Here is a 21,820-nt window from a genome sequence, read left to right on the forward strand (position 1 = left end):
TCTAGCAGCATTTTCATCTCAAACAGTAGCTCCAGGGCCTGCACCTTCAGAAAAAAGAGTTCATGCCCAAAAAAGAAAACAAAAAATTCTCTCACAAATGTGTCACACCACTCAATTCCAGGCAGCATCTGGCTAGAGCTTCCTACAACTCACAGAGAGCAAGCTCGGTCGTTTCGTTTTAAGAGGAGAGAAACTGAGGCTCAAAGAAGTTAAGTGAGCTTTCCTGACAAAGCAGGGAAATAAAAACAGCTGACGGAAACAGAACTGGCATTGCTACTGACTGTGTCATCTAAACAGAGCAACATGTTAAAGAAATCTCACATTTTGCAGTTTTGTCAGGTGCCAATTCCATGTTGTGGTTTATTATGCAAGTGAAATAACAGCCTTGTAAACTGTTTACAAAACTGAACTGTATACAGGCAGGATATCCTGCCTTCGACTGTTTTCCTGGAACATTTTAAATCAGACCCCCTATTTCCGTGTGACCTAAATCAAACAGCTCAGAAGACGTGCATCTGTGTGCTAGATGCTGTTCTTCAGTCTGTTGTCACCAGGGGGTGGGGAGGCGGGGGGCGGCGTGTACTAGGAACAGAGTCAGGGCCACCACAAAGGGACTCCGCAATGCCTGCTTTCATGGGCTGTGACATGAAACCCTAGTTTCTTGTAATAGAGAAAATCATGAAAATTGACAAATACATTATTGTCAAGTATGCAAATGAGCAATTAAAAAATTTTACATATGAGGCAATCGCAAAAGTAGAATAACAGAAAACTGAGACAGTCATAATTTCTGTGATGCTGTTGTTTCGGCTTCTGTATCTTAGAAACCGAGTGACTTGTTTACCCATTTATCATTTTAAGGCAGGAATTGACACATTAATTATTTTGAAATTGTCCTTTTGACATAGTTCAATGGCAAAAGAATGGACTCATAAAATTCACTGTGGATGACTCTGGTTTTATATGACTCTGATTTCTGCAGAGTATTTTAGACTCTGCAGAAGAAAGAAATTTAGAAGTATGAGCCATTTGTTATACTTAGGAATGACATTTCCCAGAATCTTTAGCTGTAAAAATGACTTTAAAACACTTTTGATTTATTGAACTTATGACAATAAGTGGGCATTAGAGAGATCAAATTATGACTTGTGAGATTGGCTTTAACATAAATTTCCTTAGTTCTGTTAGGAAGTGCCACTGGCTTATTAACCTGCATCAAAAGAGATGTTGTGCTTCATCCACAATTACTCTTTTCAAAAGTATAAGCTGAAAGGTCTTTGGATGTATTAGATTTAGAAATTTAGTTCTTGGTAACAAAAATTAGCATCCTCCTCACCAGCTGAAGAAGGGAGGGGAAATGAGGTCTTCTGCTTTCCAAAAGAAATCTCAATTTTTGTTTTATTAGGAAAAACTTTTAAGCCACTTTAAACAGAAACTTTGATCTTTATTATATAGAAAAATAACGATTAATTTATCTGAGGAAAGCTTTATTATAAATAGCTGTGTGGAATTAAATCAGTATTTAAAGTTATGGTCTTAAATCTTGAAACCTTAAGGTCTTAAACCTTAAATCTTGAAACTCACACAGTGAAAGAGAAATACAGCCACCCTGATGATAAGTAGAGTCATTGATTGTTAAAAGAAAAAAAAAGTGGAAGGCTCAGGGTGACATAGATCTTAAGTAATTCTCAAGATAAAATTAATAGTTATAATAAGACTCATTCATTTGAGCCCCCAATTCATTTTCTCCCAACACTGCTTTTAGACGAGGGAAGTGAACATAAGTGAGGTGCCTCTGGGGTTTTCCCATGCTCCAGGGAATTTGTCACATCCACAGAACTTCCACATCCTCTCCTGCTGATGTATGTTGTCCCAGATAATGAAAATTAACATTTGAGGTCATGGGACCTGTATTCTCAATTACCCGTATATCAGTCAGGGTTCTAATTTGTGGGCAGCAGAAACCTTTGGTAACTTAAAAGGAACTTATTAAAATGTCGCTGGGTGGTGTCGCAGACGTGTCCGCCGCCAAGGGCAAGAACATTTGTGCTTCCTCTTGCTGTGAATAGGTGCAGCTACCTGGCAGGCTGGCTTCCAGGAAAGCTGAGCAGGAGAGTGGCAGATGTTTTTAGTTACTACAGAGGGACAGAGGCTTTGTATCCAACCAGGTTCCAAAAGTGGAGGACTTGCCCAAATACAGAAAGAGTTCTGATGCCTGATGACCAAAAAAGGAGCGACCAAAGGCTACGTTCATCCCGTTCTTACCCATCACCCCTCCCCCACAAAACCCCACCACAATGCAGTTTTCACTCTTGCAACCAATACCATACCCTTCCTCTGTCCCGAAGAGACAACTGTGGCCAGGTCCAGGGTTTCCAGCTGGTGGCCCTTCCGTCACTGATTCTCTGTAAGCCATAGACTCGATTGTCAAGTTCAGCACCACCATCAGATGTCTGATGTGTGCTGGGCACGGGGGCACCGCATGGAATAGAGAATCAGTGCTGGAACTGCCGTAGCCAAGCACGTCTCTCCATCTGAACATTCAGGGGCTTCAGAAATAAACCACATGAGGAGTTCGGGGTCCTAGTAGACTGTGATGTTGAACCCACAAGCTTCTCAATCAGATGTTCCCTCTGGTTTGGGTTGTCTCACTATGTTTTCACGTTGGTCTGTGGATCAGCGGTCCCCAAGACAAGCCTTTGGGGCACTTTTTCTTGCCAGAGAGTGAAGAGCTGGGCCTGCAGTCTGTGGTCTCTTCTCAGGGACCTTCAGCTCTGTAGCTCAAGGCAGAAACAGATACTGTTTAAATGAATGGGTGAGGCTGTGTTCCTGGAAAACTTTGCAAAAACAGGGGTTTGCTGACCCCTGTGAAAGAGGTTTAATTACCATTTTGCCAAGGTATGGCATGGACATCTGCAGAGTCCAGCCTGGCAGATGAGCTGGATTTTCTCTGCCCTTTGGCTTTTACCAAACCAACTAATCAATTTCAGATCCCTGTTTCCCTGACAACCACTCCTGATACCAGTTTATAAATCAATCAATGTGCTTAATGCTAACCACAATTTTAGCAAAAAATACATTCATTAAAAAGGATTCTGGACTTCCCTTTTTTTCCCTTAGATACTGAATATATCTGTAGTTCCCTGCTGGACTTCCATTTTTGATTAGGATGTGTAAGTCACAAGAGACTTGTTCCAGCCCTAACTATTGAAACCATCTGGTTAATACACAGAATCATAGCTTTTAAAATTCAGCAGAGAGCCAAGATTCAGAGAAATCTAAATGAACTAAATCTTTCAGAGAGAAGAGACCTACAATTGTTTTCACCCCTTACAGGGGAGCAGGAACCAGCCAAACTTTTTTGAGAATGTTAACAGCAGTAAATAGATTGGCAAGAGGATGAGAATCCCAGGGACCCCCAGCCCAGTCATTCTACATACCCCCCACCAACTCCCCACAGACCTCACCTACTCCAGAGGGCAGGATGCAAAAGCCAGGAACAGAGCAGGAGCTGAGAGAATCCAGCTGCAGTTCTGTGGGCCTCTGGTGAGTCAAAGCAACAGGTCTCTGAAGTCTGAGGAGGGGCCCTGGAGGTGAAAAAATTTCCTCAGTGAGTGGAAAGCAGAGGTCCTGAGGGCTGGAAGGAGAGCAGAAAAGCTGAGAGCCCCTCTCTGGAGAGCCTCAGATCATCTGGTGTGCCACCCTTGCGCTCCAAAGACGGAGGTGGGATAAGGGAGGCCAAGCACATCTCTCTCAGGCCCCCAGGGCCTTCCCCAAGTGCAGATCTTGCCTTCCAAAGGCTAGGGGTTGGGCAGCAGAATGAAGAGGAAAGAGAAGCAGCCAGTCATGCAAAAAGCTGGCAGCCACGCTGTGAAGCAGAAAGAGATCTCCCACAGTTTGGAAAGCAAGTCTCTAAGCTATAAAGCATAAAGAGGTATCCAGAATCTTACTAGTGCTCAGATCCAAAGTCCTGATTATGCTCACAGGTGTGGGAAGCCAGCATGAATGAAATCTAACTTTGCCACAAATCCCAGACCAAGCTCACTCAGACACACAAACTAGTGGGCTGACAGGAGAGAGAGAGTGTGCCCTTTTCTGGGGGTAAATGTTTTTACTTCAGTCTCCACTGTGCTTTTAAACACAATGTTTGCTTCACAATCAAAATCAAAAAGACGTGCAATGAAGAAAGAAAATAGGATACATGGCCATGAAAGGACACGGTCAATAGAGTCAGTAGAATAGACGTGTTGGATTTATCAGAGACTTTAAAATAGCTATGACAAATATGTTAAAGGATCTAGTGGGAGAGGTATACACCTTGCATGGAGAGATGAGGAATATCACAGAAAGATAGAAACCACAAAGCAGAGCCAAATGGAAATGCTAGAAATGAAAACTACAGTCTTAAAAATTCCTCATGGTTTAATAGCAGACTGAATGCAGCAGGGACAGCGTCAGTGAGTGAACTTGAAATCCAGTCAGTAGAAATTATCCAGACTGAAACGCAAGAGGAACAGGAATGAAAATAAAATGGGATAGCCTCTGAGATCTGTGGAATAGCAGGTTGTCTAACATGCATGTAATAGGAGTCCCAGAAGGAGGGGGTGAGAGAAAATGGGACAGAAGAACAATTTAAAGACCCAGCGGCCAAAACTGATGAGAGATATCAACACACAGATTCAAGAATCTCAGTGAACGCCAAGCACAGTAGCTTAAAAAAACACACCTACACACATCGTCACCAAAGTGCTGAAAGCCAACAGCAGAGACATTCTTAAAGCAGCTGCAAAATAAAGATGTATTATGTAAGGGGGACAATAATAAAAATGATGCTGAACTCTCATCAGATACAGGGGAAGCCAGAACACAGTGGGATGAGTGACTGGCAAGGTCAAATTTACAGTGTTTGACATCCTATAAAAAATTATCAGGCAGGGACTTCCCTGGCGGTCCAGTGGTTAAGACTCTGCACTTCCACAGCAGGGGGCATGGGTTCGATCCCTGGTCGGTGAACTAATATCCCATATGCCACACAGTGCAACCAAAAAATATATATATTACCAGGCATACCAAGAAGCAGGTACAGATCCACAATGAGGAGAAATATTAGTCAATCAAAACTGAACCATACTGACACAGATGTTGAATTTATAGACAAGGACACTAAGTTATTTTAACTGTATTCCACATATTCAGAAAGTTAAGAAAAGACATGGAAAGTTTAAAAAAAAATAAATTGAACTTCTAGAAATGTAAACTATAATATGTGAGATGAAAAATACACTGGATGGAATCAATGGCAGAAGAAAAGATTAGTGAACTTGAACAGATAGAAACTTTCCAAAATGAAACGTGAAAATATTTTTTAATGGAAAGTGCATCAGTGAAATCGGGGGAAACTTCAAGGGACTTAGTATACATATAATAGGAGTTCCCATGAAAGAGGAAAAAGAAGAGTACGGTCTAGAAAAAAATACATGAAGAAATATATCAAATTTGATGGAACTATAAACCCACAAATCCCACTGCTCTAATGTAACGTGAAGGAAACTGCTTAACTAAATTGCCCAAAACCAATGATACAGGGAAAAGCAGATGAAAAAAATCAAGTTACAGAGGAACAGTGATGAGAATGACATCAGACTTCTCATCAGAAATGTAAGCAAAGAGACAGTGGAAAACAGCTTTTAAATACTAAAAGAAAAATACTGTCAACGTAGAATTTCATAGTAGTCAATGGAAATATCCTTCAAGAGCAAACTTGAAATAAAAACTTCTTAGCCATACAAAAGCTGAGAATCAACTACTAGCAGGCCCACAGAGCAAGAAATATTAAAGGAAATCCTTTAGGCAGAAGGGAAATGATACCAGTTTGAAATCTGGGTCTATACAAAAGAATGAATAATGCTGGAAATGGCAAGTGCATAGGTAAACATATAAGATTTTTTTTTTATTGAGTCTCTTTTGAAGGTAATTGACTGCCTTTACAAAACTTGTAATATACTGTAGGGTTTATATCATCTATAAAAGTCAACTGATGACAGCAACTGCCCAGAGTTTGGGAGGGAAAAATGGAAGTATACTATCATAAGGTTCTTCCAACATGTGAATTGGTGTAATATCGCTTGAAGGTAGACTGGAAAATTAAAGATGTATGCTATAAGCCATAAAGTAACCACTAGAATTAGAAAAACAAAGAGTTGTAGCTAATAAGCCAACAGAGGAGAGAGAGTGGATCTATAAAAGAAGGCAGAGAAAAGGTGGGGGGATAGATGGGATGAATTATAAACAACAAGAAATAGATTTAAACATAATCACATCAGTAATAAATATAAATCCTCTACCACTTCATTTAAGATGCAGAGATCATGAGGTTGGAGTTTTAAAAAGCAAGACCCAGTTATATATAGCCTAAAACAAACATGGTTTAAAAATAAAGACACAAATAGATTAAAGGTATAAGCATGGAAAAGTTGCACCATACTAGTGCTTATCAAAAGAAAGCTGAAATCTCAGTTAAAATAGTGAAAACATTATTATTAATACACAGATCTGCTAGGAGGACCAAAGAATGTGCCTTGGGGTCATGCAGGCAGAAACACTGCTTAAAGTTCAGGGGGGAAGAGCCCACTGATGAGCCACTTTGCTGTGCCCATACCCTGCTGGAATCCAGTCCAGAGCTGTCTCCTGTGTCCCCAGTTATGGGAAACTCCCTCAACTCCTCAAACACCAGCACAGTAGATATGCCCAGTATCAGTACTCTGGAACTGTGTCTTTATATCATGTTTCTGCTTAGAATCTGCTACTTAAGCTTAAGGAGTTATGTGCTAATACTAGATTGTACTGATGCTATAGTATGTGAGTTGCTGAATAGAAAAGTACCACTCAGCCCAGGTGTTCAGATAAGTACTGGGTTGAATTGGCTGTGCTGTGTTTGGGATGTGAGTCTGTATATCTACAGCTGAGATTTAACTATAACTCATTTGTTCAGTAAGTGCTTGATACCTAACTGATACACTTTTATGACAATAAGAAAAAATGATTTTTACTGTATGTCCATATGGAACTTTTTATTATACAACTGAACATTAAAGTTAATCCTCTTTTCTGATTAATATAACTTGCAATTTCAAACATGTTTCGACTTCATTTCTGATAAACTTTGGTTGGAATAGATAGCTTTGCTTTCTTGCTGGTCCCTTCTGGAAGTATTCCGTTATCTTTAAATACTTAGGAGCATACTCCTTAGTTAAAGGAACTCCAGCTTGCATTCTTTGGCAAAGTAAAGATTTTGTTAAATATGCACTCCCTACTATTTATCTTGAAATCTCAGAGTTTTCTACCTTAGGGTTTTTGAAACTTGGAAACACATGTACATTAACTCTTTGTTCACGTCTCCCTCATTAGTCAGTAGACCGATTTTGCTCCAGATGTTATCTCCTCCACGCATTTACAAGATAGGAAACTTGTTCCCAGTCATGTGTATTTTTCTTCTGAGATACTACTTTGAGTCATTATTTTTAAAAATTGTGAATTAGAATAATTTAGAGAGAGAACATGGACTTAGTTTTGTTCCAATTAATGTTTGGGATTCAAAGAATCATGAGAGAAATTATTTAAATTATTGCATTCAGCTTGAAGAGACCCAGTGAAAGTCGTGTGTGCCTTCCAGGTGCACACACCTTTCCTGGCCCTCTTCTCTTTCCTGGAGTCCTGCCTCAGTTTTCTAAAAATAGAGATGCTGAGAGAAAGCAGTAGCCATGGTTACCACAGTGAAGGAAGTCTCAGAGAGAAGGATGGAATCGTAATTTTTAAATCTGGAACCATTGCTTTTTTTTTTTTTTTTAAATAGACTTGCCTCCAAGTTGCGTGATGATAGGTTTTCAGTCTGGCCTTGTTTATTCACAAATTGCAGCCTCAGGAAACCTAGTGAAGAGCTCCTTCTTTGTTGCTGCTGCTGTTGTCTCTGGAGCCCACCTAGTGACTGTGATGACGGGGTCAGGACCGCACCCAAGGGAGAACTTGGCCCTGTTCTAGTTTTCTAGGAGTGTTTGGGAAAGACACCGGGTCAGCCAGGGAATACACAACATCAGAGAAGTTTGCCCACGTTGCTTTCTGGAGTCTTTCCCCCGTGGGTATAGATGCTTTAACAGGGGTAGAGGTGGGCACCAAAACCGTGGAAGACAAGAGAGAAATGAAGGCAGTGTCTCTGAGGACAGAGCTGAGGGTGAAGCAGGGTGCTCACTGGGGGGTCCCTCCCCGCACCGCTGAGCTAGACCACCTAGGAGCCCAAGATTTGATTCACGCTTCACTCGTACTCTGACCTCTTTTCTTGTCCTAATCTTGTAGGTGAGTAGGGCTAGACACCCTGATTTTAGATCCACAAACTTCCAGGCTCCCCTTCATTGTTGTAGTAAGAAACTTGAAACTATTTCAATAAGAAACACTTGACAGATTTGGCCAATAAAATTCATACTCCCCACTTTCTCAGAAAAGAAAAGAAACTAGAGAAAGGTACCATAAAATCAAAACCCACTGACCATATGTATTAAAAGCAATTACTCAGGTCCACCTTCCCGTGGCTAGTCATCTGTTACTCTCCTCTGTTGCTCTGTGGATATGTGGACATCTTTTTAGATTTTTTTTAACCTTTAATGGTACAGTGATTGATTTTAACGACTTCCATATTTGACATTGTTTTTGATCTTCTTTTTACTTTGTTCCCTGCTTTTTGCATTTTCCTCCCCACCCCTCTCTCTCCTTCATCCCACTTTTATTGTTGGGTTGTTTGTTTATGTGTCTGTGTGTGTCCTGGATTTTCGGTGTCTGTTGGTCTGGTGTCCTCACCTCTCCTCTGCTCCCACCTCCTGCTGCTGTAGCCCCACCGGCTGTGGAAGCTGGCTGAGAAGGTAGGGATTTCCCGCTCATCCACACCAGTGCCTGCTAACCACCACCGTCTCGTCAGCTCCCAGCAGTGGGCAGACTAGGAGTTGAGTGCAGAGATGGGCTGGGCTTCTAGACCCGTGGTCAGGAGGGCTGACGGCCAGCGCGGTGTCACTTCTCAGATCTTGTCAGACGTCTCGCGTTTGTGACAAACGCTGTGCCTCCATTTATACCATCAGTTTGGGGTCATCTCCGTTTTATTTCATTTTCCACTTCTAGTGACCTGTTTTCTGATTTGTTTGTTTTTAATTGGCCTCTTATGGTTATGTGCTTTGCATTACTCAGACCACAAACCGCTTCTCCACTCAGCGCTGGTCTGTAACACAGCTCCCCCAAGCAGTCACAGATCAGCGAGGGCGCCGTGGCCACACGGCAGTGCAGCTCCTCCTCCAGGCTGATTGCATGTGCTTTCTCTGTGGGGAGGATTATCGGGGGGTCCAGTATGGTACAACAAAGGTGTCTTTATTTTTATCTTTTTCTTATATTGAAACGTGCCTTTGGTGTAAGATTAAGATTCTCTCGTGAGGAATTTTAGTGTAGTTCTTCAAATAAATTCTGAGAGGCTCCCTTATTTTTTGGCAGATTTTTCTTAGGTTCTGTCTTTTTCTACCCAAGGTATTGCATGACTTTCCCAAGAATTGTATGTAGAATTTCGGTTTGTAATGCAGCTTTAATGCCATTGCTCTTACATGAGCAGAGATCACTGTTCAGAAGTCAACTCAGCATATATTTTGAAGAGATTTATGATGCCAAGATAAGGTTTCTGGACCCTGTGGTAAATGAATAGTTCAGAACACAGGGTGCTGCCCAGATGACCAGTGGTAAACACACAACCTCCCTGACTTATGTCTTGGGCAGAAATGGCCTCCCGCATTGGAGGAAAACCAAGGCACAATTAGAACTAGAAGGAACAAGGTCATTATCTTTTATCTCTTCTCCCTTAATCTGTCAGCTCACGTCACGTGTTCTGCTACAATATCTTGAGCCCTAAAAATACACCTTTTGGGATGCATGTGATGAGAATCTCTCAACAAATGATGCTTCACATCCTCAGCGACCCGCTTTTGCCAAAATGCTGCCTCTGTAGTTTCAGCCTTCTTTTATTTGGCAAGATGCCCCTTTTCTTTCTAATTTTCATAAATGTGATTGACAGTCAAGCCGTGTGAAAGTCCAGTATTATCTTAATAAGATGTTCCTTTCGGAGTTGGGTTATCAGTTGAGAGGTGTGGCTTTAGTGCTTTTGGGTTTTGTTCAGACTTTACCATAGAAATGCTCCCTAGCCAGTAGGAAGCACAGACCCAGCTCCTCCAAAGCAAACTCGTGTTAACCTCACTGTGTCCTTGCTTGCAGGGGACCTCGGGGCCCGATCCGACCACCGTCTACGTGGACATGAGAGCTCTGAGACACGACAGGTATTGTGATTTTTGTCTTCTTGGTGCCTGGCGTGCAGGGTTCCTTCTAGAAGGAGTACAGAATCATCTGCTCCAAACAAGGTGGTTCATTGAGCGAGCTTTCACAACTCTCCACATTTACTGCGTGAGGTACCCAGTGAGCAACCAAATTCTTGTTTTCAGACACAAATGACAACGGTTGGCCCAGAGCCGTTGCAACCAGAGTTGCTTTTTCGCACAGTCTGCCCAGAAGACTTGGTCCTTTACTTGAACACTCTAGTCAGACACCATTTTAAACCTGATAAAATATCAACACTGCCCACATTTCTTGACATGAATTGAAAATTTGTGTCACGGCATTTCCATGAAAAACTAAAATATAAGGTGACCTTTCTGTGCAGCTTCCTAAGCAGCCTTGAGCAAGAACGAAAGGGGGTGTTGCTAGTGAGTGCTTGTGAGTTGACCTTGAGGGAGGGAAGGTGGAGACAAGATGAGGAATCCTTAGCAGAACTTCTGCTCCCAAAGGGGTCCCTCCTGACATGCGTGAGGGGGAAGAGAGAATTCTATCATTTTCCTATAGACTTCCCCATTGATTAGGTCATTTCCTTGGGGTAGTTGTGGAGATGCCCATTCATTGATGCTTCTGTGACGTGTTAATAGTAAGCGTGAACTCTAGTAGAAGGTGTCCTTTTGTAAATCACTAGAGGTGCTTGTGGACGCGTTGTGAGGGCCAGATGCTGTGCTGCTCTGCGTGTCCTCACGTGGTGCCTGCTGACGTGTGCCTTGTGCTCACAGCACCTGGGAGAGCAGAGTGAAAGCTGTGGGTGGGAAACCAGGAGCCCCCAGCCTGGCCTGGCTGAGCGTGTTCTTCCATGATACTGAGTCCTGTGTGTGAGTGAGTGTGTCAGGGGCAGAGCTGCAGGGGCTGAGAAGGGGCCAGGTGTGCCATGCAGGCTCAGGTATCCTGGGGAATGCCAGCCCCCACTCACACCAGGGGTTCCCAGCCGGGTGCTTGTACCCCCAGTGGACGAGTTGCCATGTTGCCATGTCTTATTAGCGTAATCTGGGGAGTGTTACTGCTGGTATGTGGGGGGGCAGAGGCCAGGGATGCAGCCAGACATCCTACAGTGCGCAAGACAGACTCCTGCCACACAGCAAATGACCAGCGTGGCAGCAGTGCCGAGACCAAGAAACGCTGCATCCACCTAAACACATCACACTTAGAGGTGCTTCCCGGCCCTTGTAGCCCTCATTTTAGACCCTGCTATTCACAGGGAATCACAGGCTACAGCCCATCTGGTGGCAGAGAGAACCACTGGCCCACCAGAGCATACCGGCCCACTAGAGCAGAGCTCCATCCAGAACATTTTCAAAATGCAGATGCTTAGCTCTGAAGAGATTAAGTAACAGTGTTTCAGGGGCATAAATTCCAAATACAACTTCTGGGCTTTAAAAAGAAATCTACTTTACTCCCTATAAAAATCATTTGAAAAAAACTTTATAACTTCAGAAGGTGAAAAACAGCTCATCAAAGAATCGCCGTTTGAGTAATATTTATGCAGTTCTGTCTGTGACCTGACCCTCAAAACACATGAAGATCAAATTTGTAAGACCATTTAGGTAAAAACTGCTGATCTTTGGGGCCTGAGAGGGTAGGTTACAGTCTCAGACGGACTTACTCACAAGAATAGTAATCAGGAAAGGACAGTTGGTCCCATTGTGTGTTACAAATCTCCTGGAGTACCAGGGATGGTTGGGAGTGGGGTTCAGGGAGTTTTCTTTCCTGGAAAAGGAAAGAAATCTAGAAACTCCTTTCTGACAGCTTTGTGACCTACCTTCTTAACTGTCTTCAGTGTGGCAGATCTTCCTATTGAGAAAAGTTGTGATTTAGGAAAAGTGAAATTGGAACCCGTACGATGTATCATGGTAAAGTAATAAAAGTCCAGTATCAGATTGATTTCTCTGTTCTAGAAAGAGCCAGGAGACCTGAGTCATAGTAGGAGTTTCTTTTCCTAATCTTTTGACCTTGGGAAGTCTGTATCCTTTTAAGTGACACTTCTGTTCTAATCTGTAAAATAATCTCTTATACATACATTTCCTGACTTGGTCATTCAAAACAGAAGGAAAAGTGCTTTGTGAACTGGAAATTGCTATGCAGTCATACGTTAGTGACACTGTCAGGAATGTCATCGACCCTTACAATTAAGGGTAGCATTGCTCAGTGTCAGAGGGATCCCACACCCGCCCTGTCCAGGCCTGGTGAGAAAGCCTCGGAGTCGTCCCCGCCTCTGTCCCTGGAGCACTCTCCAGGCTCGCATTTCACATTCTCAGCTCTGTCCTGCGTCAGAGGACAGGCATGGCTGGGAGCTGGTGTCAGACACCAGAAACACGTGCACTGGACTTGTCCCTTCCTCGTCTTCGTCAGGGTTTGACTTAAGAAACCAAAGCAAAGTCCTGCCCTTGAACGTGGTTTTCTGCTGGTTTCTGTCCCTGGAGGCACCCTCTCGCAGTCACAGCAGGGAGCCTTGCTCCCTGGGCTGGCTTGGTGCTGCCACACGCAGCTCCTCCAGGCTGCGGTCCTGCCGCACGCCCGGGCTCATCGCCGCTCTCTCCTGATGGGCCCCTTCTTCTGAAGGGGGCAGAAACCCAAATAGATGTCTTACGTTAAGGAGTAATTACCGTGTCCCTTCCTGGAAGGCACTGTCCTCCCCCTGCTGCCCAGGGACATGGGAGACTCGGCCCAGGGCCACCCCGGACGCAGGAATGCCGTGCACGCTTCGTCCTGGCTGCCCAGTGCACGCCGCTGGGCCCTGTCAGCTCCTCTTCCTGTGTGTCTGGGCTGGCCGCTGGGCAGTCCAGCACCCCCGTCCTCTTGACCTGCTCCGTCAGGATGTGCCCACGCTGGGCTCTTGTCCGTGGTTCTGAAGTGACCGGCTCCTGACAGCAGCTGTGGCGCTGCCAGCCCTCCTGTGGGGAAGGTGCTGTGGTTTCCTGATTGTGGCGCATCTCCAGAGCCACTGGGTTACGGTGTGTGGGCAGGCGCGGTCCCCGGAGGAGAGAGCCTCCCCTCCCCGTGGTGCCAGCCTGGGAAGGGCTCCTACTGAGTTTCCTGTATTTCTGTGAGTCACTCGCCCTCCCGTGTGTGCTGCCTGTGTGTGTAGCTCCCAGCTCTTTCAAAAGATACATCTCTGTCTCCTCCTGTAAGGGGTGGTTTTCTCTTTGCTCTGTGGATATTTTCAAGTGAAGGAACGGCCACCCGTGTGGCATTTGCTGGCAGGACAGGACCACCCCTGAGTGATTCCAGCGCCCCCTTCCTGCTTGCCTGTGAATTGCTGACAGAGAGCACCGTTTCATACTGACCAGGGAAGAAATTCTTTGTTCTGTCCTTACGTTTGCCCTCCGTGCTTGCCCAGGTCCCTGCCACCACTCAGCAGCCCAGCCAGGAGGCCACAAGGAAGTTCTTAGCGGTAGGGTTTCCCACATTTCAGGTGACATCCTCAGGTGACATCCCATTTGCCTGCCTTCCTCAGAGGCTTCAGCTCAGCAGGGAGGGTCAGGAGACAAGATAAACTCCTAAACTCCGAGAGCAGGGGAGGCCTGCTGGCCAGAGAGGCAGAGACCGGCCAGTGTGTGTGGCCAGCAGTCCCACTGCTGAAGGAGGACCGGGCCATGGACTCCACTCCCCATGCTGGCGGGAACCTTGGGGTCTGAGAGGAGGAGAAGCACAATGTCTGGGCTCGAGTCGCAGGCCAGGGCACTTGCTCCCACTCTTGGCTCAAGTGGCCTGGTTCCATTCATGACACCAGGTGCCCCGCTCAGAAGTCATCCCTGTCATAGTGCCACGGCCAGAGCTACCTGAGTGGTGGCTGTGAGTGGACAAAGAGCAGAGCGTAGCTTATCCAGAACAGCCCTCATTTTTGGCAAAGGTTTTGCTCCCTTCCCTTGCCTGATGGTCTGGCCTTTGTAGGACACCCAGCCTACTCGCCGGCCAGCTGCCCTGCCCATAGCAGCAGCCAGACTAGGTGGGCTGAGCCAGCCGCTACCTCGGCCCCTTTCTCTTTCATTCTTTCCCTCTTTCCTCACCCCTGCTTCTGCCCACTCATAATCTTCCCGGCCAATTGGGCCTCTTTCTTTATTGCTTTCTCCATCCGTAGCCAGTTGCCAATACCCACACTCCACAGTCGGCCAGCCAGCACTTGGACACAGGCTTCTTCACTTAACCTAACTACTTAAATTGGCCCGATTTAGTTCAGTGTAACGGGCTGCAGCCTCCTGACCCAGCAGGCTATAAAAAGTTATCATTCCCAGCATTGATATTTCCTGCAAGCATCGCATCTGTCTGAAAGCTGCTACAGGTGAAGTTCCATAGATTCTTCGTGCTCTAATGGTAATTTTTAATTATAACCCACCCTAAATTAACATAATGCTACCTGGGTCCTAGAAGAGTTTTAGTCCCTTTTAGTTGTCTTAATGCAGCCCGTAGTTTATGTTTGAAGGATGGCATCGCTAAGCCTGTTGGCGCACGGGCAGACCTCAGAGATTCCGTGGATTTGATTCCAGACCCCCTCAGTAAAGGGAATATCACAATAAAGCAAGTCGCACGAGTTTTTTGGTTTCCCAATGCATATAAAAGTTATGTTTACACTACACTGTAGTCGATTAAGCGTGCAATAGCATTATGTCTGAAAAAAAAACAAAGTATACATACCTTAATTTTAAAATATTTTGTTGCTAAAAAACGCTCACCATCATCTGAGCCTTCAGTGGGTTATAATCTTTTTGCTGGTGGAGGGTCTCCCCTCAGTGTGGCCGGCTGCTGACTGAACAGGGTGGTCCTTACTGAAGGTTGGGGCGGCTGTGGCAGTTTCTTAAAATAGGACAGCCAGGAAGTTCGCCACTGACTCTTCAGGAAGGATTTCTCTGTAACACGCAATGCTGATGACAGCATTTTACCCACAGCGGAACTTCTTTCAAAACTTGGATCAGTCTTCTCCAACCCTGCCCCTGTTTTATCTACTAAGTTTATGCCATATTCTAAATCCTTTGTTGTCATTCCAGCAATCTTCACAGAACCTTCACCAGGATAGATTCCATCTCAAGAAACCACTTTCTTTGCTCATCCATAAAGTAACTCTTCATCTGTCCAAGTTTTCTCATGAGATTGCAGAAATTCAGTCACATCTCAGGCTCCACTTCTAATTCTAGTTCTTTTGCTGTTTCTACCACATCTGCAGTTACTTCTTCCGCTGAAGTCTTGAACCCCTCAAAGTCGTCCAGGAGGGTTGAAATCAACTTCTTCTGAACTCCTGTTAATGTTGATATTTTGACCTCTTCCCGTGAATCATGAATATTCTTAATGGCATCTAGAATAGTAAATCCTTTCCAGAAGGTTTTCAATTACCTTTGCCCAGATCCATCAGGGAAATCACTATCTATGGCAGCCATATAGCCTTATAAAATGTATTTCTTAAATAATAAGAATTAAAAGTCAAAATTAGTACTTGATCCAGGGACTGTAGAATGGATATCGTGTTAGCAGACATGAAAGCATCCTGTATCTCATTGTCCATTTCCATCAGAGCCCTTGGGTGACCAGAAGCATTGTCAATGAGCAGTAGTGTTTTGAAAGGAGTTTTTTTTCCTGAGCACACCTCGACAGTGGGCTTAAAATATTCAGTAAACCATGTTGTAACCAGATGTGCTGTCATCCAGGCTTTGTTTTTCCATTTACAGAGCACAGGCACAGGCAGAGTAGATTTAGCATCATTCTTACAGGCCTTAGGATCTTCAGAATGGTAGATGACCACTGGCTCAACTTCAAGTCACCAGGTGTTGTAGCCCCTAACAAGAGTCATCCTGTCCTTTGAAGCTTTGAAGCCAGGCATTGTCCTCTCCTCTCTTGCTGTGAAAGTCCCAGATGGCATCTTCTTCCAATAGAAGGCTGTTCAATCTACATTGAAAACCGTTTTTTCGGTGGAGTCTCCTTCATGAATGATCTCAGCTACAGATCTTCTGGATAACCTGCTGCAGCTTCTTCATCAGCACTTGCTGCTTCACCCTTTACTTTTGTGTAATGGAAAAGGCTGCTTTCCATAAACCTCATGAACCAACCTCTGCTAGCTTCTAACTTTCCTCTGCAGCTTCCTCACCTCTCTTAGCCTTCATAGAGTTCGAGAGGGTTAGGGCCTTGCTTTGGGTTAGGCTCTGGCTTAAGGAAATGTTGTGGCTATTTTGATCTTCTATCCAGACCACTAAAACTTCCTCCATATCAGCAATAAGGCTGCTTCATATGTTCACTTTTAATTTCCTTCAAGAACTTTGCCTTGGCATGTACAACTTGGCTAACTATCTGGTGGTGCAAGAGGCCTCGCTTCCAGCCCATCTTAGCTTTAGACCTGCCTTCCTCACCAAGCTTAATCACTTCTACTGTTTCATTTAAAGTGAGAAATGCGTGACGTTTCCTTGAGAAGAATGTCACTTGAACACTGAGGCCATTGTAGGGTTATTAATTGGCCTAATCTCAGTATCATTGTGTCTCAGGGAATGAGGAGGGGGAGAAAGACGGGGAATGGCCAGTCAGTGGAGCAATCAGAACACACAGCATTTATTAAGTTCACCATCTTATAAGGGCAAATTCGTGGCACCCCAAAACAATTACAATAGTAACATCAAAGATCACAGATCACCATAATAAATGCAATAGTAATAATGAAAAAGTTTGAAATATTACAAGAATTACTACCATAATGTGGCAGAGACATGAAGTGAGCAAACGCTGTTGGAAAAATGGCACCGATAGACTTGCTTGATGCAGGGTTGCCACAAACCTTCAATTTGTTAAAAAAAAAAAACAAAAAACACAGTATCTGCGAGGTGCAGTAAAGCAAACAAAGTGCAATAAAAGGAGGTGTGCCCACATTCTGGAAGGCTTAAGTAGTATAAGATCTAGGTGGTTTTTCTTTGATAGCCCTCATCTCTTGCTGTCAGCATCAGGGTCTTCCTAGAGACAAATGCCGAAGCATGTGGTGGGTATCAAGTGATCCAGAATTGCTGCAGTGACTTCTTCCACTCATTACATCGTTGCTGCAGCTACTCAGGTACCTCCAGCCCTCCCAGGGTCTCCTCTGCTCCTTTTGTCTGCAGCCACACGAGACACCACACCAAAGGCTGGCTGGAAGGCAGGGCATCCTTTGCCTGAAAGTAAGAGCTTTTCAGCTGCTTTTCAGAGGCCTGCAGCCCCAGGATGCCTGCCGGCACGGGAGCCCTACCCACACCCCTCTCTGTCGGGACCTTGTCTGTCTGCCCTCCTCCTGCTCATGTTGTCATCCGCGCCCTGGACCCTCACTCTGGGCGACCGGAGCAGAGCCTGCGAAGGAGCCCCACCAAGCTGTGCCTCGCAGGGTCCTTCCTTCATTGCCCATCCCCCTTCAGCCACACTTATCAGTTATGGGGGCAGATCTGTGCTGGTACAAAGAATGGGTCGTGCTGGTGAATTTGACAATCCCGCGTTCCCTGGCCCCATCCTCCTGCTGACGCCCCCTTGTTCTGCAGTCAGGCATCCCAGCAGGTTCCCCTTCACTCCGTTTTCCTTAAATAAAAGTTGCCTGTAGGTGGATGGTCAGCGTCACAGTCTCACAGTAACATGGAGAGATGTAAACCCAGTCACAGAATAGTTAAAATAACACAGCTGGGAAGGACTTAGCGAGCTCAGGTTGTGACTGGCACCAGGGTCCTCCACAGTTTTAAGATTAAATCACCAGTGAATAGTTTTTAAACGGAAAAGAGCTTCTTTTCTAAAAGGAGCTTTTGCTGTCTGAACTGGCCGGTCCTCTCTCGTGTGCCTGTTTGAGGAGGTGGGTTCTGTGCAGCTGTGTCTGAGGCCCTGCCTGTGGTCTGCAGGGGCAGGGCCGTGAGTGTTTCAGGACCAGGCATCGCTGTCACAGGGGTGGCAGCTCGTTGAGGAATGCAGTTTAATCCTTATACTTTCCCTTTTCTGCAAGTGCTACGTCGACCCCCGGTTACTTTAAATGCAGAATCGTTCCCAGTCATTTTTCGGGTTGGTAGGTGGGACTGCATCTCCATTCTCCGTGGCCTGTGTGGTGGCCCTCGCCGTTTCCTCTCTACTATCGACTGCTTTTTCTTTGACTTCTAGACTATCTTTGCGTTGGGTAATGCTCATCAGCAGAGTTAATGTTCCCCATCAGACTGCCAGGCATTGACCAAGTGCTGGATGTGGAGGAAGGGAACCGCTGGTACAGAAAACACAGTAACACCTTCTGTTTCTCTTTGTAGAGTCCGTTTAGTAGAAAGAGGATCTCCTCATAGTTTGCCCCTAATGGAATCAGGAAAAGTAAGTATTGAAGGAAGGCGTATGCATGTCCATATAAACATGAGTCTCAGTTTATGGGCTTTGAAAATTCAAGAAATAGATGGTAGATTTTTTTTTTTTTCAAAAAAGTTTTCTTGAATGTAGTATATCAGGACTGGTTTTGGCCATGAGCACAGAAACTCAAAATGACAGTGTTTTAAATGAGTTAGGTTTTTTTCTCATGTAGAAGAAACCACCAGGGACCGTGACATCTTATGTCTTGGCCTCCCCTCCCAAGGGTGCCTCAGGGTCTAGAGTGGTTTTTCCAGCTCCAGCCTTCCTTTGCACATTCCAGCCAGAGGAGGAGAAGCAGAAAAAGGAGGAGGCCAAAGGTGCAGACTGTAAGGACAGCTCCTCAGCTGCCTCACTCACACTTAAGTATCCCTGGGCATTGTCACCCACAGCTGAAAGGCAGGTTGGCAGCACTACATTGGTTTTGAATGTCTGCGGGCCTGGCTAACAATCGGGGCTTGTTTACTGTGGAGCTGGACAGAGAATGGTTATCAGGGGACAGCTAGTTGTTCCTGCAACAGTGGTTATCTTGTTTATAGAACTAAATGCAAGAAACGTATTTAAACGTAATTGAAGATTTTTTTTTCTTTTTTGGCTCCAATCGTCAGATCTCTTCTCCATTTAACATAATTCTAAAAGCATATTGTTTTTGGACCTTTTACAGTCTGTGTCTACATGACTGCCCATTAGAATTCTTGGTACTAAGTTGGCTCTAAGGTGGGACACGGCGCTACCCACCCACCCACCCAAGTTGGTCTGGCGGGCCGTTCGTCAGACGTGTTCCAGGAGCGTTCACCACAGATGTGTTGCCTTATCTCAACCGCACAGTGTTAATTAGCTGAACTGAGACGGGTTCTGTTCTAAATTTCCAGAATCAGGTTTTGCTTCATTACGTGGTTTCAGTGGAATGTGGAGCATTTCTGAGCTAAACGTCCATTAAGAAGGAGGTGCTTCCTATCGACATTGTACTAGAAGCTGTTTACCAGCAGGAAAAGTGGGCGGTGTGGTGGAGGAGAGGGGCAGAGCCGCAGGCGCGGTGTCCTCGTGGCTCGGCAGACGCATGGGTGGTGACGGCCGTCTCTTCTGGACACCACAGAGCAGCTCTACTAAATCCTATTTTGCAAGCATTGAGCCTGTTAAATTATATCATGTATCATGTTTTTGTTCAAATTCTTAATTTTAGGAGCACTTTAACACAGGCTCTGTCACTGTAATAATTACAATGAAATGTAATTGTTTTGCTGTAATTATATAATGCTGTGGTATATAATTTTGATTTAAAGCCATTCACTTTCTAAACCATTTTAATCAGGAAAATAGGCACATGGCATGAAAGCAAGGTCAAGGTTGATTGTGCAGTATCTACCTGTCTGTCCGCTGATGAGACTCTTCTTTCCAACATAGATACTTCCAGGGGTTCGGATCATAATTGCCAATCCAGAAACAAAAGGACCGTTGGGAGACTCACACCTGGGTGAGGTGAGTTCTGGGGACTCACACCTGGGTGAGGTGAGGTACAGGGTGTCCATGAAAGTTCAGGATTACAAAGTAGGATTTCCTTAAGGGAGTATCATAGATTCTCTTCAAAAGTTTAGAAAAGAGGAAACTTCATGTGAGTGGACTGAGTTTCCTTGTTTCCCAGCCCTTGGTTTGTCTTCCACGTGCCTGCTGCTTTCACAGCAGGGAAGTCCTTCATCAGGAACACGGTGGAGAACGTGCAGAGGGACTCTTGCGAACCCCAGAATCGTAACAGCACCAACAACCGTGGCAGGCAGGCTGGGGACACGACAGGTGTTTATCTGGGTCAGAAAGTCACTTCCGCTCCCTTGTGTTGACCATGAACCTGGCCAGTGACTCCCCGCCTGCCCCCTCATCCTGCGCGCTGTTGGCTGCGTGTGGCTGCAGGAGACCCTTCCTGGGCCGTCATCCCCGCAGCTTGCCCTGCTCGGCCGGCCAGGTGTGCCCGCCTCTGCCTTACACTGTCCTTCTCTCTCCCTGATGGACTTGTTTCTTCTGACATGTCTGCCTCCCCTCCCCACCCCACCCCCGTTTTCCTCTCCAAGGCCAAGCCCACAGTGACCCTGTCCTGCCCTCTAGGACCCTCTTGCAGGTGCCGCCCACTGTTCGGTCAGCTTCCCCCCCTTCCTCTGACCCGTTCTGGCCACACACAAAAGGCTGCCACAGCTGGCACCCGACCAGCACACCAGCCCCGCCACTCTCCTGGAGTGGTGCCCTGGGCACATGTGTGTACCTCGTAAAGGGGTGAACAGTGATGAGGCGTGAGTCCTAACCACTGCTCACTCCCCAAACCCTTTTTCTTCTTGGACAGTTTTTTGGCCCCTCACTCGTCTCTCTCTATGTGAAGATCAGAACTAGTCTGTGAGCTTCACTATATTTTAGGGATTTCCTTTAAATACATGTCTAGGAATGAAATTGGGATGTAGCACCCGCCATCTCGGGCACCTGGAGATGCTCCCGGCGGGTGCTGTCCTCACAGCGGGCGGCCTTGCTTGGAGCTGAGCGGGTGCGCTGGGCGGAGGGGCAGGGACCACTGCACCCTGATGTTCTACTGGGAACGTGTCTTAACAGAGATGGTTTTCCTTCCCGTCGCTCGACGGGGTGCCCTCCGTCTCTGGTCTGCTTCCTCGTTGCTTAGCAGGCACGACTGAGGGCCGCTGGCTAGACCTCGGCTCCTCCGGGCCTTATCTGTGCGGACTTGATGGGCTCCTCTGCCTTGTCCCTGGCTCTGCTCAGCCCACGTGGTCGGCACCGTGTCAGCAGGTTCCCATTTCCACACTCAGGCACTTTTGTCCCCCATTTTTTGATGTTACAATGCCTTTCCCTGATAGAGTTTGTTTTGTGTTGTGTTGTTTTATTACAATGTAATATTCCCAAAAGTATGCAAACCAAGTGAAAGGGAAAATAAATCACAAAGCTTTTTAACATTTTTCCAGCTTGCTTTTTAGAAACAGTCGGTACATTTGAATAAATACAAGGAAACTCATACAACCTCGTTCATTTGATGTTTATTTCAAAAGCCCTCAATCCATCTGCTTTAATAGAATTCTCAACAGATGATGGCTTGGTTGTTTGCTCAGCCATGAGC

At 45.4% G+C, this 21,820-nt stretch overlaps 1 protein-coding gene across 5 annotated transcripts in view; it reads left to right on the forward strand.

Annotated features, from left to right (window-relative positions):
- Window positions 1-21,820, forward strand: part of DIP2C (disco interacting protein 2 homolog C) — a 362,893-nt gene that overhangs the window by 333,316 nt on the left and 7,757 nt on the right. For 3 of the 5 annotated variants that reach the window (XM_033403063.2, XM_049705659.1, XM_033403065.2), the window contains 4 exons: window positions 8,880-8,909; window positions 10,294-10,355; window positions 18,627-18,684; window positions 20,119-20,193. In XM_033403063.2, coding sequence (XP_033258954.1) covers window positions 8,880-8,909; window positions 10,294-10,355; window positions 18,627-18,684; window positions 20,119-20,193 — 225 coding nt within the window. The remainder of the gene's footprint in view (window positions 1-8,879; window positions 8,910-10,293; window positions 10,356-18,626; window positions 18,685-20,118; window positions 20,194-21,820) is intronic. The other 2 variants (XM_033403064.2, XM_004278373.3) reach the window with 1 other exon arrangement.

Source organism: Orcinus orca, chromosome 2 (genome assembly GCF_937001465.1).
Source record: "Orcinus orca chromosome 2, mOrcOrc1.1, whole genome shotgun sequence".
Taxonomy (NCBI): Eukaryota; Metazoa; Chordata; class Mammalia; order Artiodactyla; family Delphinidae; genus Orcinus; species Orcinus orca.